Below are 18,179 nucleotides of genomic sequence, written 5' to 3'. Positions count from 1 at the left end.
GAAGGGAAGGTTGGAGACTGGACGATAGTTAGCTAGCTCCATTAGGTCGAGTGAAGGCCTCTTGAGCAAGGGTCTCACCACCGCCTCTTTCAAGGCGGTTGGTAAGTAACCCTCACCCAATGATGCGCTCACCAGGCCCAGGAGCCAGCCTCGTGTCACCTCCCAGGCTGCCAGTACCAGCCAGGAGGGGCACGGGTCCGTTAAACAAGTGGTGGGTCGCAGCCGTCCACGCAACCTGTCCAAATCCTCGGGGGCAACAGAGTCAAACTCCTCCCAGAGTGGTCTCTCAAGACTCGCTGTTGGCGGCTCGTCTGGTCCACTGACGGAGGTCCACCCGCTCCGGATCTGATCGATTTTGTCCTGAAGATATTCCCCAAACTCCTCTGCTCTACCCTGTAAGGGTGTCTCCCGCACCCTCTGCGATAGAAGGGAGCGAGTCACCCTAAACAGGGCGGCAGGGCGGTTATCCGCGGACGCAATAAGAGCAGCACAATGTCTACGTTTGGCCGCTCTTATTGCCACAAGGTAAGTCCGCAAATAGGCTCTTACCTGTGTTCGGTCAGATTCGGAGCGTGAGGACCTCCACCTGCTCTCTAGACGTCTCCTGTGGCGCTTCATCACCCTAAGCTCCTCAGTGAACCAAGGAGCCCGGGTGGGTCGATGCCGCAGGAGAGGTCGCAAAGGCGCAACCCGGTCCAAGGCCCCAGTCGTCGCCCTATTCCAGGCAATCACTAGGTCCTCGGAGCGGGAGCGGGACAAGGCTACAGGAATTGGCCCAAGCTCCGTCTGGAATCTATCAGATTCCATCAGGTGCCTGGGGCGGTACCAGTTTATAGAGTCTGGTTCCGCCTCCTCGCGGTGGGGGATAGCGCCAGGGAAGTCCAGCCGGAGGGATGAGTGGTCTGACCATGACAGGGGCGTGATAACTAAATCCCCTATTCCCAGATCACTCGTCCACTGTTCAGATACAAAAATGAGGTCCAGTGTATGGCCCCCTTCGTGAGTGGGGCCCAGCACTAATTGGGTCAGGTCCATGGCCGTCATGGAAGCCATGAACTCCCGGGCCACCTCGGAAGCCGCTCCCATCGACGGCAAGTTAAAGTCCCCCATGACCAAAAGTCTGGGAGTCTCAACTGCCGTCGCTGAGATTAGCTCGAGGAGCTCGGGCAGGGCTGCTGATGCATAGCGAGGAGCCAAGTATACAATCAGCAAGCCCCACTGCCTCCCTGGGCCCCAGTTCACACCAAGGGACTCACACCCGGGTATCTGAGGAACAGTGAACTCCCTCGGCTCTAAACATTCCCGCATAACCACCGCCACCCCTCCACCCTTACCCAGGGCCCGAGGCTGATGAAATGCACGGAAACCCGGTGGGCACATTTCCACGAGGGGTAAACCACCCTCGTGGCCCAGCCAGGTCTCCGTTATCCCTGCAAGGTCTAGCTCCCCCTCTGAGATCAACTCATTAATGAGGGGGGCCTTGTTGGTAACAGACCTTGCGTTACAAAGCATCAGCCGCAGGCCCTGGCTCTGTATGACCTGTCCACCTAGACTGCAGGGGTTGGTACAAGCGACCGGGCGTAACCAACAGCCACGGTCTCCCAACCGACCTTGAGATCTTATCCTGTCCTCGCATCCCCTCCTCCCCGCGACCGTTGTAATAGGGCAACCCTCTGCTTTAGTGACCTTTATATTCCCCCCCTCCACCGCATCCCCGTCCTTCCTGGACTCACCTATATGTCCGGCACTGGCTCTCCTCCCGGTCTGAATAGCCCTCCCCCCCACCCTGGAACCCCCTAAAAAAGATAAAAAACATTTTACTAAAAATCCCCTTAGCTTCCGGTTCCTGCACCTCTCGGGGTCCACGAACCCGTCCTCGAGGCGGGCCCTTGAAAGAGCCAAGGGCCAAACCTGCGAGAGAGGGGCCTCCCGCAGGCGGAGCAAATCTAGCCTCGAGTAAGTTATTATCAAAGTTCCAATAGGGGTTAAGGTGCTGTAGGTGGTAAGAATAAGTCAGTATGGGGGGAAGGTTGAAGGCATTAGTCCCATAAATCAATGTGGGAGGTGAGAGGCATTGTCCTAGATGATTCTTCAGTAAAGAGTGGGGGGGAGCAAATGTCCAAATAATGGGATTAGACGGGTGCGACGATAATGGTAAAAATGATAGAAAAATGGGTGATAGCCCTGACTATAAGGTTAGTAAAAACCCTCCGTAGTCTTAGATGGTCCTGGGTGGGGATAAGCTCAGGAACAGAGGTTCAGGGTCCTTGGTGGGTGGGGGGGCAGTCTTGGCCCAGGTATCCAGATAGCCATACTTCCAGGCAGCCTTCCAGCCTCTCCATGGTCATAGGCCCGGTCCAGGGCTCTTGACCAGATCTCCCAGAGGCCTCAGATGATCCAAGCCCCACAACCACCATAACCACCATCTTCTCCCATTCTGTCCTGGCTCCCACCTGAAGGGTCCAATAGTCCAGGTTCACCCAGTGCTCACCCAGCGTTCCTAAATTCCGTGCGTTGATCTTCCTGCGTCTTCCCAACAGTGCCGGCCTCCAGGAGTCACCAGGGGCCGACAGAGGATGATACGGCATTTTACAAGTAAAAATACAAGCAGGTCTTCTTTCAGCCTTTCCAAATCGGCTGTCTCGCCTCTCTACCGGCCGCTCTGTCGTCTCCACTTGTCTCCTCTGCCTCCTCTGTCTCATCTGCCAGCACGCACGCCCAGACGCCAAACGCTGCAGCGCCGCCGCCATTCCTCCCTTCTCGCACTCCCCGACCTCTTCCTGCCTCTTCCTGCCTTACGCCGATCTTCTGTGGCCTCCCCTCGACCACTGCGACCACCCTGGCGGACCAAAATACCTCCAAAACCAGCCTGGGTGGTCTACAAGTCCGACTCTCGGCCCTCCGATGGAACGAGGGCCGGAAACAGCACCCATTGCCCCGCTGGAGCTCCGCGGCGTCTCCCGGAGCTCAGGAGGCGATCGCCATTACCGGAAGCTCCTCCTCCACATACTACTAGATAAAGTAGAAGAATGTGTGTTAGACAGCATCACCACCAGATGGATTCATAACTGGCTGACCAACCGCACTCAATGTATAGTCCTCAATGGAACTGCATCTACATGGAGGGAAGTATGCAGTGGAGTACCCCAAGGCTCTGTTTTGGGCCCAGTACTCTTCAACATCTTCATCAATTATTTTGATGAGGGAATAAATGGGGAACTCATCAAATTTGCAGATGACACCAAGCTGGCAGGAATAGCCAACACTCCAGAAGATAGGCTAAAGTTACAGAAGGATCTTGACAAACTTGAACATTGGGCACGATCTAATAAAATAAAATTCAATGGTGAAAAGAGTAATGTTATACATTTAGGCAACAAAAACGAAATGCACAGATACAGTATAGGTGGTACCTTGCTCAACAGTAGTAACTGTGAAAGGGATCTTGGAGTCCTAGTGGACAACCATTTAAATATGAGCCAGCAGTGTGCAGCAGCTGCCAAAAAAGCCAACACAGTTCTAGGCTACATCAACAGAAGGATAGAATCAAGACCACGTGAAGTGTTAATACCACTTTATAATGCCTTGGTAAGGCCACACTTGGAATACTGCATTCAGTTTTAGTCACCACGATGTAGAAAAGATGTGGAGACTCTATAAAGAGTGCAGAGAAGAGCAATACAGATGATTAGGGGACTGGAGACTAAAACATATGAAGAACAGGAACTGGGTATGTCTAGTTTAATAGAAAGAAGGACTAAGGGAGACATGATAGCAATGTTCCAATATCTCAGAGGTTGCACAAAGAAGAGGGAGTCAAACTATTTTCCAAGGCACCTGAGGGTAGAACAAGAAGCAATGGGTGGAAACTAATCAAGGAGAGAAGCAACTTAGAAGTGAGGAGAAACTTCCTGACAGAATAATTAATCAGTGGAAGTGAATGTCCCAACACTGGAAGTCTTTATGAAGATGTTGGATAGCCATTTGTCTGAAACAATATAGGGTTTCCTGCCTAGGCAGGGGGTTGGACTAGAAGATATCCAAGGTCCCTTCCAACTCTGTTATTGTATTGTATTGTATTGTATTGATAATAATGTATATAAATATATTGGATTTGATATTATGTGAATTCATATAAATTGTAAGTGATGACTATGGAAAGGATGCACAGAAAGCTTGTAACCAATCGACACACTGTATGTGATGAAAGATGGTTTTATGTTTTATGTCTTGCTTGTTTATGTTTGTTTAAAAATAAAAAAATCTACAAAAAAAGAGAAATGAATGGAATTTGGGAAGAAACTGCGTTGATAGCTCAGAGTATTAAGGATACTTTGACAAGAAGCTACAAGGAGAATAAAATGCAGAGCATAGATGAAGAGCTGGAAAACATGATACAAAGGACAAGGAGTGACCAAGACGCCCAGGAAGAGGAGGAGCCAATTGAAAGAGTAGATGAAAAAACAGAACAGATAAACCAACAAATAAAACGAGATGACAAGAAGGAGAAAACAACAAAAATAATGACTGATTAAACAAGCTGAAGGGAGAGTATTTTAAGGAAATTAAAAAAGGAACTGGAGATGGAGGAAGACTTTTTTGGGAGAGAGATAGGGGTAAGAGTAGATATTTTGAAAATTAGGCAATGGAATGGGGCAAGGGAGAAATGTTTAAAATGATTGGTCAATTTGTGGAAGCAGATAGAAATAAAGATCCAAGAGAGGAATATAGGAGGCAAGCTAATAAATGAACAATTGAAGCTTTAAAAAGGGCATGAGATGATGGACAGAAAGGGAATATTTTAAAATATAATAATGGCATAATTAAAAGTTAGAGTCTTCCTCAGGCTTGCCACACAGAATGCCCCCTATCCTATTCCCTTCTCTCCTTCAAACCTCCTGTATCCTATCCCAATTCTCTCCCTCAGGCTTGCCCCATGGAATCCTCCCCTATCCTATCCTCCTTCTCTTCCTCAGGTTTGCCTCACAGAATCTTCCCATCCTATTTCCCTTCTCTCCCTCAGGCTTGCCTCACAGAATGCCCATCCTATCCCCTTCTCTCCTTCAGGCCTGCCCCACAGAAACCTCTTGTGTCCTACCCCCTTCTCTCACTTGAAGGATGGTAGTATTAAGCATGTTTGAATAATATAGTGATTGGCATAAAGAAAACATTGAAATATTGAATAACTAGCTGAATACCCATGATCCATTACGAAACTATGTGATTGGGCTTGATAAATCGAAACTTACAGCTTGAAAATTAAGGAGTAGTTATAATTGGCTTCTCCTCCCCCTTTCTCTCCATCAGGCTTGCCACACAGAAACCTCCCCTATCCTATTCCCCTTCTCTCCCTCAGGCTTGCTCCACAGAATCATTCCCTATCCTATCCCCTTCTCTCCCTCAGGCTTGCCCCATGGAATCCTCCACTATCCTATCCCTCTTCTCTTCCTCAGGCTTGCCCCACAGAAACCTCCCCCATCCTATACCTGTGCTCTCTCTCAGGCTTGCCCCACAGAATCCCCCTATCCTATCCCCCTCCCCTCCCTCAGGCTTTCCACACATAATGCCCGCTATCCTATTCCCCTTCTCCCTCTCAGTCTTTCCCCATAAAGCATCCTCAATCCTATCCCCTTATCTCCCTAAGGCTTACCCCACAGAAACCTCCCGTACCCTATCCCCTTCTCTCCCTCAGGCTTGCCACACAGAATGTCCCCTATCCTATCCCCTTCTCTCCCTCGGGCTACCCCACAAAATCTCCTCTATCCTATCCCTCTTCTCTCCCTCAGGCTTGCCCCACAGAAACCTCCCCATCCTATCCACTTCTCTCTCTCAGGCTTACCCCACAGAAACCTCCCCATTCTATCCCTGTTCTCTCCCTCAGGCCTGTCCCACAGAAATATCCCCATCCTATCCCCTTCTCTTCCTCAGGCTTGCCCCACAGAATCCTCCTCTATCCTATCCCCCTTCCCTCCCTCAGGCTTGCCCCACAGAATCTTTCCCTATCCTATTCCCCTTCTCTTCCTCAGGCTTGCCCCACAGAAACTTCCCCTATCCCATCCCATTCTTTTCCTCAGGTTTGCTCCACAGAATCCTCCCCTATCAGAGATCACTTCCGGTTTCCGAAGGTGACAGACACTGGGCGTCCACATAATGCCCCCTATCCTATTCCCCTTCTCCCTCTCAGTCTTTCCCCATAAAGCATCCTCTATCCTATCTCCTTCTCTCCTTCAGGCTTGCTCCACGGAATCCTCCCCTATCCTATCCCCTTCTCTTCCTCAGGCTTGCCCCACAGAAACATCCCCTATCCTATTCCCCTTCTCTCCCTCAGGCTTGCCTCACAGAATGCCCATCCTATCCCCTTCTCTTCCTCAGGCTTGCCCCACAGAAACATCCCCTATCCTATTCCCCTTCTCTCCCTCAGGCTTGCCTCACAGAATGCCCATCCTATCCCCTTCTCTCCTTCAGGCCGGCCCCACAGAAACCTCTTGTGTCCTACTCCCCTTCTCTCACTTGAAGGATCGTAATATTAAGCGTGTTTGAATAATATGGTGACTGGCATAAAGATAACATTGAAATATTGAATAACTTGCTGAATACCCATGATCCGTTATGAAACTATGTGATTGTGAAGTTTTCAAGAGTTGCCCTAATTAATTTACAAGCCCCAAGACAAGGTTAAAAAAAAACCCCATTCATTTATTAGGACTAACATCTTGGCATGGACTTCTGTGTAGCTGAAACTAAATCCCACTTAATGGCGTCTGAACTTTACCCCTGTCTCCCTTCCCCTCTGGCTGAGGTCATCAATCACATTCTCCAACAGGACGTTATAGCAGGGTTCTGGACATGCACATCCACATCCCAGGACAAAAATATGATACTTTTACTCTGGCCAAAAGTATGCATGGCATTCCCCCCCCCTTCTCAAGTTGATAGTAGTGATGGAAACGCTTTAGGAGTTGACATCCGGCTCCCCTCACTTCCTGAAAGCGACCTGTGTAAAACAAAGCAATTTGAGTACAGGTGTATAACTTAGGGATGTGTCCCTCCCGCAGGCTTGCTTGGATTTTCTGCATGGAATTTTGCTATGAGGCGATCAGCCTGGATATTTCTACTTTTCACCCAAGATGTCTCCGATAATGGGTAGCCATTCCACTTGATTAAGTATTGGAGTTGTCTCCTGTGCCACCTTGAATCGAGGATTTGTTGAACTTCATAATGGATTTGGCCCCCTATGATCATAGGGCCTGGGGGCTCCCGGGGTAGTGGTCCCAGAGTGAACCTGATCACAGGTTTTAAGAGGCTACTATGAAACGCTGGGTGTATTTTCCCCAACAATCAAGATAGTTTCAATTGCACTGTAACTGGGTTGATGATCTTTACTATGGGGAATGGTCCCATAAACTTAGGCCCCAGTTTCTTGCTAGGCAGTTTTAATCTCAAATATTTTGTGGAGAGGTAAACCTTCTCTCCTACCCGGAATTGTTTATCTGCCTGTTTCTTATAGGTTTGTGCCGCTTTAGCCAGTGCCTATTTGACATTTTCCCAGGTTGATTTCAGCATCGACATCCAATCAGTCAAGCTGACTGAGGAGGGGGGATCCCTTGGATACTCAGGCATTGGGACGAAGTCCATACCGCTCACTATTTTGAATGGCATGAGTCCTGTGCTACTGTGAACAGCATTATTGTACGCAACCTCAGCAAAAGATAAAAGGTCTGCTAAATTTGACTGCTGATAGTTCACGTAACACCTCAGATACTGCTCTATCATGGCATTCAGTCTCTCTGTTGTCCCATTGGTGCTCAGATGAAAATCTGAACTAAGACCCTGAGATGATCCAATGGACCACAGAAACTCCCTCCAGAACTTAGCCATGAACTGGACCCCTCTGTCTGAAATAATTCTTCGAGGTACTCTATGCAGGCGGTAGATATGCTTAACAAACAGTTTAGCCAGCTTGTGAGCTGAGGGTAGTCCTCTACAGGGTATGAAGTGTGCCTGTTTGGAGAACAGATCTATTACAGTCCAAATCACTGTGTTTCCCCCACTTTTTGGCAACTCTACTATAAAGTTCATTGCTATCTCCTCCCACGGCCTCGTCGGCTCTGCTACTGTTTGCAGCATTCCGGGGGGGGGTTCCTGTTCGTCTCTTCATTGTGGCGCAGATGGTGCAACTTTTCACGTAACTATCCACATCTTTCTTTATGCCAGGCTACCAGAATTGCCTCCGGGCTAAGTGTAAAGTCTTTAGGAACCCAAAGTGGCCTGCCGGTTTGGTGTCGTGACTCCTCTGGAGAACTAGGGTACATAGGGATTCTGGGAGGTAGAGTTTCGTCCCTTTCCATGCAAGATCACCTCTTTTCGTCAAGATGTGTTGGTTTTTTTGGAACCAGGGGTCTGCTAGCAGTTCAGTTTTGAGTCTTGTGGTTAGGTCGCTTGCAGGTTGGTCTTGCCGGTCATGGCGTTGCCGCCTAGGTGTTTGAGTAAAGGGAATGATGGCGTCTACTACGTGCTACCATTCGCATTTGTACTGAGGCATGCGGGAGAGGGCGTAAGCTAGAATGTTCCTCCTGCCTGGAATGTGCTTTAAGACAAAATCAAAACGGTTGAAGTATTGAGTCCTTCGGACTTGAGGTCCTGAGCGCCTCCAGATTTTTGTGGTCATCCAGACTTCGAACAGTTTCTGGTTCCCTTCCAACAGGTGTCTTCAGGTTAGCAGTGCCCATCTCACTGCGAAAGCCTCCTTTTCCCATGCGGCCCATCGTCTCTCTGTGTCTGTGAGCTTGTAGGAGGTGTAGGTGCAGGCTTGTAAGTTTCCTTGGTTGTTTCTTTGGAGCAGCACCGCTCCCAGTGCCACATTGCTGGCGTCTGCCTGGATCACGAAAGGTTGCTCGGGGTCAGGATGCTTCAGCACTGGCTCCTTTGCAAACATTTCTTTCAATGTCTTGAATGCCTCTTTGCAGGTTAAGTCCCATGGTAGGGGTTGTCCTGGATGAGGTTTCATTCCTGGGCTCCCTGTCTTCAAGAGGTCTGTCAGGGGTTTGGCAATCTTTGCAAAGGAGGGGATGAATTGCCTGTAGATGTTTGCGAACCCTAGGAAGCTTTGTAGCTGTCTGTGGGTGCGAGGGGGATGCCAGCTTAGGATGGCTTGCACTTTCGCTGGGTCCATATCTATCCCCTCATTTGACACTCGGTAACCCAGGTAGTCTAACCATGCATGGTGGAATTCACATTTTGATACCTTGACATACAGGTTGGCTGCCAGAAGTTTCTCCAGTACATGGCGGACCAGAGGTATGTGGTCATCCATGGTCTCAATGTAGATAAGGATGTCATCTAGGTAGACAAGGACCCCCTTGTAGAGATGCTCATGCAGCACCTTGTTTATTAACTGCATGGATATCGTTGGGGCCCCCCTGCAGCCCGAAAGGCATCACTTTGAATTGAAAGGTCCCTAGGGGGCAGTTGAATGCTGCTTTCCACTCATCTCCCTCTCTGATACGTACTCGGTAGTATGCTTCTCTGAGGTCTAGTTTGGTGAAGACTTTTCCCTTGGCCAGATGAGACAGCATGTCATTTATGAGGGGGAACGGGTATTGGTTGTGTACGCACACCCCATTTGTCCCCCTAAAGTCCACACACAATCTCATGGTTCCATCTTTTTTTTTCTTTGAAGAGGACTGGTGCCATGGCCCTTGGCTTGGCTGGCTCAATGAACCCCCTTGCTAGGTTTTTGTCTATGTATTTGCGCATCTCTTGCATTTTCTGGGGCGTCATGGCGTACAGCTTGGGCTTGGGTAGTTTTGCCCCGGGGATGATTTTGATGGCAGAGTCTGTCTCCTGGTGGGGAGGCAGAACATCACATTCGGCCTCGCTGAATATTTTTGCGAGGTCCTAATATTCTATTGGAATCAGTTCTGCCTCTGGGGTTTTGTCAGATGTGATTGCCAGTTGTTCTCATGGGCTTTCTTGGGGGGTTTCCAGCGTGGGTGTTGTTTCTGCTTGCTGGTGTGGGAGGGGTTGGGGGCCCTTGATATCCTAAGTCTGCGGGTACCCCCTTGCCACCAGATGATCGGTCCCCACTTGTCTAGCCAGGAAAGTCCCAGTATGACTGCGTCTGTCATTTTGGGGGCTATTAAGAATCAAATTACTTCCCAGTGATCCGCTAGTTCTAGTCTCACTGGTTCAGTTAGGTGGGTGGCATAGGATCCTCCCATTAGGGACCCGTCGACCTGTTCGAACCAGATCGGGTGGGCCAGTCTTTTTGCTCTGATCCCCAGTTTCAGGACTGTGGTTACGTTGATCAAGCACCTTGTGCAGCCTGAGTCTATTAGGGCTTTAAAATCCCCCTGGTTTCCTGTTTTTGGGGCTGTGAGGCATATTGGAAAAAGGAAAGGTGAATTGATTCACTCACCATTGGGCCATTTTCTCCCTCGTCCTCGCTGTCATATGATTCAGGCGACTGGTTGTAGCTGCCTGGGGTTCCATCACTTTTGCCTGAGGGGAAAGGAGCCTTTGCAGCCTGGAGGGCTTTCCCGGACGTGTTGCCCCACAGAATCATTCCCTATCCTATCCCCTTTTCTCCCTCAGGCTTGCCCCACAGAAACCTCTCCTATCTTATCTCCTCTTCTCAGGGTGCTCTCCAAACTCCTAGCCAGCAGGCCAAATGAGTCACGCACTGGCCATGCCCAAGTGGCAGTTTGAACCGAAATCTTTTGAGGTGGGGAGGGTGGGAGTAACATCAGAGTGTGTTAATAATAATATAACAAATACTAATGATATGATGGTCATTTCTAAAAACCCTTTCCAAGCGAGCAAATAGATGTCAAGAGGATCATACTTGCCACATTTCAGGTTTATAGGCTTTACGGTTCTGGAGATTTCATGAGCTGGCATGAGTTGTTTTTGCTTTTATATATATAGATTAAATAATGGAAGATTATAACTTAACATAAATATGTGTATTATTATTAGAAACATATAAGCCTGCTATATATAACAAATATTATTAATAATATTTTATTTGTAGTAAAAGGAATGACACCAGTGGTGGATTCAAATAATTTAATAAATGGTTCCCTGCCCTAATGACTGGCTGGGTGTTTGTGTGTGGACATGATGGCCATGGCCAGGGGATGTGACAGGCAGCACTTGGCCTCCTGCACCCCCCGGAAGCAAAAATGTGTTGTAGGAGGGATGAGCCACCCCCTGCACCCCATTTTGAGCCCAGGCCTTTCTGCAGGCTCCTGAGAGCAAAAACAGGCCATGGGTGGGCCACACTGCACCCTCCAATACCCCATTTTGGTCCTAGTAGGCCACCCTGCAGCATCCTTTGAGCAAAAACGGGCCACATGGGGGGAGGGAAGCCCCCCCCACATCCCATTTTGGGCCTAGTAGGCCTCCCTGCAGCCTCCTGGTAGCAAAAGCAAGCAGTGAGGGGTACTATACCCCCCTGCACCTCATTTTGGGCCTAATAGGCCTCCCTGCACTTAGCTGGGAGCTAAAGCGAGGTGTGTGGGGCCCCAGGAAGGGGCAGGGCAGGAATGGGCAGGGCCAGCCAACAATTTAACAACTGGTTTGCCTGAACCAGCTGAGCCCCACCACTGAATGACATTCACAATATGGTGATTGGCATAAAAATAACATATTGAAATACTGAATAACTAAATAATGAAAGATTATAAATCAACAAAAATATGTGTACTATTACCAGAACGATATAAGCTTGTCAAATGCAGTAAATATGATAAATATTTTTTATTTGTACTAAAATTAAGACACTTGGGTGCCACACGTTGATATGTTTGTAAAAAATAAAAAGCCTGGAAAAATTATATATTCTCTAGTTCAGAAAGTATCTTTAGCAACATTTATGAACGTAGAACAAGGCTCCAGGAGAGACAGGTGGCCTTTTAATTTCATTAGTTGCTGTGAAGATTTCAAATCAGTTTTGTGAAACAAAATTAGAAAATACCGAAACCATTATTCCATGTAATCCCTGGAATCTACTCATTTTGCAACTTTATACCCTGGCTTTTTAAATTCAGCCCTACACAGTGTAATTGGGCAGCATAATACTGTATTTCATAGACTGAATTTTTAGAGACATGTGAAGGCACAGGCAGCTAAAGCCATACTAGTAATTCTAGAGCCTAAATTCATTTCATTTCAAGTCAGAAAAAAGCCCTTTCTCTGAGACAGTATTTTTGGTCTTTCTTTTCCCCCAGAAAATATCTGGGGGAAAAGAATTATGATAAGGAAGCTGATATTAGGAAAATATCAGTATCCTTATCATAATTTGATTAAATTGTCAACATCATGATTTTCTGTTTCATATACTTATTTATTATACTGAAGTTCTCACTGCCTTTTGAAAGTTCAGAACATTCTTTCAAGCAGTCTTTCTCAAACTTAGCAGCTTTAAAATGTGTGCTGGGTGGGGAATTCTGGAATAGTCAAATTTGAGGGGAAACTGCTGTAACTGACACTGGACCCCTGTAGTCTTATTATATTGTGAAGTTTTTGGTGGACCTTACCTGATGTGCTAATTTACTTTGAATCTTACTATCAAGCTTCAAAAGGCGCTTTTTGCTGTTGCAACTATTATTGCTTCTCAGCTTGCCAACAAACTATGGGGGGGGGGGCATAGAACTTAGGTTCCAGACATCAAGATGCCAGCCATGAAAGCCAAGGATGTTTCAGCAGGAGTTTACCAGAGACAAAAGACTTTCTCACAACAATACCAGGAGACTGCATTGGACAATGTGATCTAGTCTGATTGGGGAAAGAAGATTCTGAACTTTGACTATGTGGGTTGGTGCAGAAAATGTTTAAATCTGGTTTTGCTCTCATCTGTGCCGAAATAAAGTACAATACAATACAATACAATACAATACAATACAATACAATACAATAGTAGAGTTGGAAGGGACCTTGGAGTTCTTCTAGTCCAACCCCCTGCCTAGGCAGGAAACCTATACCGTTTCAGACAAATAGCTATCCAACATCTTCTTAAAGACTTTCAGTGTTGGGACTCAATAGAGTACTCAATAAAGTTTTGCATTAAGAGATTGGATCATCTTGACTGTGCTTGCTTTGGTTGGGTTCGTCAGTTGGAACATTGACACTTACTGCTCATAACACAATTATAACAGAAATACAATTTTGTTCTATTTTATCTGGAACAGTAGGGCAAGCATTCGCTGTTGGTTCAACCCCCTACTGGGCTCTTGGCATTTTCCTTCCCCTCTGAAATGAAAGAATTATAGCAATTTCCCAATCCCCCTCCCATTCTTGTATAATAATTGAAGAGGAACATTTGCTCATTGAACAATCACCAGGTTTTCCAGGTGGTTGTTTTGAAGATAACACTCTCTTGTGTCCTGACCTCCTTAAGGAAAGTAAAACCCAAATCTAATAGTAAGTTAAAAATTAAAAACTATCATGGATTGGATTTTGGAGAGATTCAATAACTTCACAGTTACAGCAATTATTAATCTGCTTTAGAATTTTATTCTGATACCATATTCTTTTCACCTATATGCTGACTTGTATATGAACAGTTGAAGAAAATGTTCAGTGAAGCATTGTATTGATAAATTTTGTGGCTTCTGCTACTTATATCATGATGAAATGGTCACTTGAGTCTACATATTATCCTAATAAACAAATAGATGAAACATTTTGTCTTGAATATTCATACCTTGTCTGGCTTGTAAGCTTAAAGCTGACTACAGATTCCTTATTTAAACCAATTGCTTCAATATCAATAACATCATCTACTTCTGGATCTGTAGCAACAAACAATATTGGAAATTTCCAAATGCCTCCTGTGCTATGCTGTACCACCAAAGTTGCTAGATTCCTAAAACAAATAAGCATACAATATTAATTATCATTAAAAGTTTCATGAAACACAATTCAAGTCAATGATGAAGGTGAAATGGAAGCTTATATTCTTTAACACATAATGCATTACACAGCTGTTTCTAAATTGGATTATAGATATTATGTTTAAGCAGGATAGTATATTTTTTCTTACTTTGGAACAGCTGACAGGTACATATTGTATTATTTTATGTGCTTCGTTATTCAATGAAAAAAAAACACCAAACTAATTGGTGCAATCTAATTCACCGTAAACCACAGTACATTTAGAGAGTAGTCTGGTGAAGAGAAAATTATAATATGACAACAGTATAATATCCAATAACTGAGATGTATTTTAAGTTCCAAAAATAATATAACATTCTATCATAAGTTCCACATTCCATCAGAATAGAATAGAATAGAATAGCATAGCATAGCATAGAATAGAATAGAATAGAATAGAATAGAATAGAATTCTTTATTGGCCAAGTGTAATTGTACACACAAGGAATTTGGTGCATATGCTCTCAGTGTACATAAAAAGACAAGATACATTCATCAAGAATCATAAGGTACAACACTTAATGATAGTCATAGGGTGAGATTTCACTCTTAAGGAAACTATAGTTAGAAGATAACTTTTCCCTCCTACTCCCCTTCTGCACAACCAGAGACTGAACTGCCGAAAGTGTTTTTCAGATATAATTTAGCTTGATGACAATTGGAAATACAGTGGAAGAGAGAATGAGAAACAAAGCTTTCTGAGGTCATTTTTGTCAAATCTTGCTGAAGATGGGTTTGAATTCACCTATTCAAATTCAAGTGCAACCTGAAATATAAATAGTAACTCCTTCTGATCATTGATCAATATATTTCTTGGATATTTAAATTCTTTTGAGATCAATGTTCACAGCAAACCCATGTTATCCAGTGGAAATTCCAAGACTTGAAATGGCTAAAATTTGTCAATTAAAAAGCAGATAAATTTAAATAAATTCCTAAATTTATAAAGTCCAATATTCAGAACTTTATTCAGGACACAAAGCTTTGATTTAGGTGAATTCCATGACTAGAGACACAGGTGTCTGTTTCCAAACATGACAGTACCAAAATGACATATGTTCTGACCTCATGATACATGCTGTGAAAGTTTATAGATCCTGCATCATGTAAAGAGCAGAATTTGTATCAAAACACTGCAACACATGTTGCTTGGGATACTTACAGCTACCAATAAAGGGGATAGTTCAGTGCATGAACAAGAATTTTTGGTTTTTAACATAAACATGTGAATTATGTGAGATTTTCCAGAGTTTATTAAATCAGAGTTTACATGACAGTAGTATTTTGCATGTGTCAGATTCCAAATTGTTAATACATTAGAATCAACTCTTTAGTTTTATCCATGATAGGATATAAAGGAAAACTCATGTTGCAATTCTGGCAAGTAAATTGTGGATATTATCATAACTATACCTTGTTGGTTTGTAGGGTGTAAATATTATGTTAAAGATCAAAGTCACAATTCCAGTTTTCAGATCTTGCTCTTTCTTTACCAAGTTTATTGCTACTGCAGATTTTAGCTGAGAATTCATTCTTTCAGATTCAAATTGAATTTCATACATAACGTCTTCTGTTGTGGAGAATCCTGTAAAATCAATATAATTATCTATGTAATATAAATGCATTTGGCTCTTTAAACAGTTTGAAATGTTAGAGATTTTAATAACCAAAGTAATTAATCAAGAAATACAAGTCAATTCCCCAAAGAATAGCTAAGCACAAACAAATTTTGCATTGCAAACCAATGTAGAGGTTGGTTACAATCACTTATGGATTTCTTCACATGATTTTTGTAGAAAAATGTCAAAACTGAAAAACCCAATACTCATTTATAAAAGTATTGTATTTACCAAAAAGAGGAAAAGTTTTTTTTCAAACTTAATTAATTATTCCTGAATTGGAAAAATATCATATTTTCAGACAGAGATAATATTTTGTATGCGTATCTGCACATTGAGGTATATGAATTTTACAATCTTTTGCAGGATATTATAGCTTAGTTTAATGCCTGTGTAGTTTCCCAACAATGCCGTAACGAACACATAATAAGAGCTAATGTTTCAATACAGAAACTAGTGATTTATTAACAGCTTCATTAGGCAAGATTTATTTGCAGGAATTTCTTTTGCTTTGTCTATCTGCTTCTGAACTTTGCCCCTCTTCCTTTCCTCCCCTCACTCTGTGTCATAAATCACGTTGCCCAATAAATACACCCATCTCAACCCAGCTACTGTAATGTGACGGTATGCGTGGAATGTCAACATGGGGAGTTGAGTTGACATCCGGCTCGCCTCACCTTTCAAAAGCAATCTGTGCGAGCAAAAATAATTTGAGTACAAGTATAGGATTCAAGGCTACATCCTCCCCCCCAGGCTTGTTTGGTTTTTTTTTCATGGAATCTTTCTATAAGTTGATCAGCCTGGATATTTCTACTCTTTACCCAAGATGCCTCTGACAAGAGTAGCCCATCCACTTGATTAAGTACTGGAGTTGTCTCCTGTGCCACCTCGAATCAAGGATGCATTGCACGTCATAATGGGTTCAGTCCCCTATGACCAACATGCCTGGGGGCTCCAGGGGTAGTGGTCTCAGAGTGGATACGACCACAGGTTTTAAGAGGTTACTATGGAATACTGGGTGTATCCTCCCTAGCAGTTGGGGAAGTTTCAGTTGCACTATGACTGGGTTGATGATCTTTACTATGGGGAATGGTCCCACAAACTTTGGTCCCAGTTTCTTGCTAGGGAGTCTTAACCTCAAATATTTTGTGGAGAGGTAAACCTTCTCTCCCACCAGAAATGGTCATTGCGGAGCTCGGTGTTTATCTGTCTGTTTCTTATAGGTTTGTGCCACTTTAGCCAGCACTTTTTTGACATTCTCTCAGGTTGCTTTTAGCACTGACATCCAATCAGTCAAGCTGATTGAGGAAAGGGGATCCCTTGGATACTCAGGCATTGGAACGAAGTCCATGCCTCTCACTACTTCGAACGGTGTTAGTCCCGTGTTGCTGTGAACATTGTATGCGACCTCAGCAAAAGACAGAAGGTCTGCCCAATTGGACTGCTGATAGTTCACGTAGCACCTCAGGTACAGGTCCACCATAGCTTTCAGTCTCTCTGTGTCCCCCCCCCATTGGTGCTCGGGTGAAAAGCCGAGCTAAAGCCCTGGGATGACCCAATGGACCGCAGGAACTCTCTCCAAAACTTAGCCATGAACTGGACCCCTCTGTCTGAGATAATTCTTCGAGGTACTCCATGCAGGCGGTAGATGTCCTTCAGGAACAGTTTGACCAGTTGTGAGCTGAGGGTAGTCTGCTGCAGGGAATGAAGTGTGCCTGTTTGGAGAATAGGTCTATTAAGACTCCAAATCACCGTGTTTCCCCCACTTTTCAGCAACTCTACTATAAAGTCCATTGGAATCTCCTCTCACGGCTTCGTTGGCTCTGCTACTAATTGCAGCAGTCCGGGCTGAGGGGGGGGGGGCGTTTCCCGGATGCCTCTTCATTGTGATGCAAATGGTACAACTTTTCATGTAATGGCCACATCTTTCCTTATTTCAGGCCAGAACTGCCTCCGGGCTAAATGTAATGTCTTTAGGAACTCAAAGTGGCCTGCTGGCTTGGTGCCGTGGCTCCTCTGGAGAATTAGGGTGCATAGGGATTCCGGGATGTAGAGTTTCATCCCCTTCCATGCAAGGTCATTTCTTTTTGTCACAATGTGTTGGTTATTTCAGAACCAGGGATCTGCTAGCAGTTCGGTTTTGAGTCTCGTGGTTAGGTTGCTTGCTGGTTGGTCTTGCTGGTCATGTCATTGTCATCTGGTGGTCACTTGGGCAGCTATTTGAATAGGGGGAATGATGGCATCCACCATCTGCTCTCTTTCGCATTTGTACTGGGGCATGTGAAGGAGGGCATCAGATAGAAAGTTCCTCTCCCCTGGAATCAAAATGGTTGAAGTATTGAGTATTGTTTGGGTGATAGTTTCCACAGGGTCCTGTGAGCCTCCAGATTGTTGTGCTCAGTCCAGACTTTGAATGGTTTCTGGTCCCCTTCCAACAGGTGTCTCCAGGTTAGCAGTGCCCATCTCTCTGTGAAAGCCTCCTTTTCCCATGCGGCCCATCGTCTCTTTGTGCCTGTGAGCTTGCAGGAGGTGTAGGTGCAGGGTTGTAAGTTTCCTTGGTTGTTTCTTTGGAGTAGCACTGCTCCCACTGCCATGTTGCTGACATCTGCTTGGATCACAAAGGAT

At 45.1% G+C, this 18,179-nt stretch overlaps 1 protein-coding gene across 1 annotated transcript in view; it reads right to left on the bottom strand.

Annotated features, from left to right (window-relative positions):
* CFAP47 (cilia and flagella associated protein 47) overlaps window positions 1-18,179 on the bottom strand; it is a 390,847-nt gene that overhangs the window by 21,450 nt on the left and 351,218 nt on the right. The window contains exons 61-62 of the mRNA XM_081950234.1: window positions 15,349-15,520; window positions 13,706-13,867 (exon numbers count right to left, since the gene is read on the bottom strand). Of these exons, the coding sequence (XP_081806360.1) occupies window positions 13,706-13,867; window positions 15,349-15,520 (334 nt within the window). The remainder of the gene's footprint in view (window positions 1-13,705; window positions 13,868-15,348; window positions 15,521-18,179) is intronic.

The sequence above is a fragment of the Natrix helvetica genome (assembly GCF_964273705.1).
Source record: "Natrix helvetica genome assembly, chromosome: 4".
NCBI classification, from domain to species: domain Eukaryota; kingdom Metazoa; phylum Chordata; class Lepidosauria; order Squamata; family Natricidae; genus Natrix; species Natrix helvetica.
The sequence above is the reverse complement of the archived record's forward strand: the minus strand, read 5'-3'. Positions and strand labels throughout refer to the sequence as shown.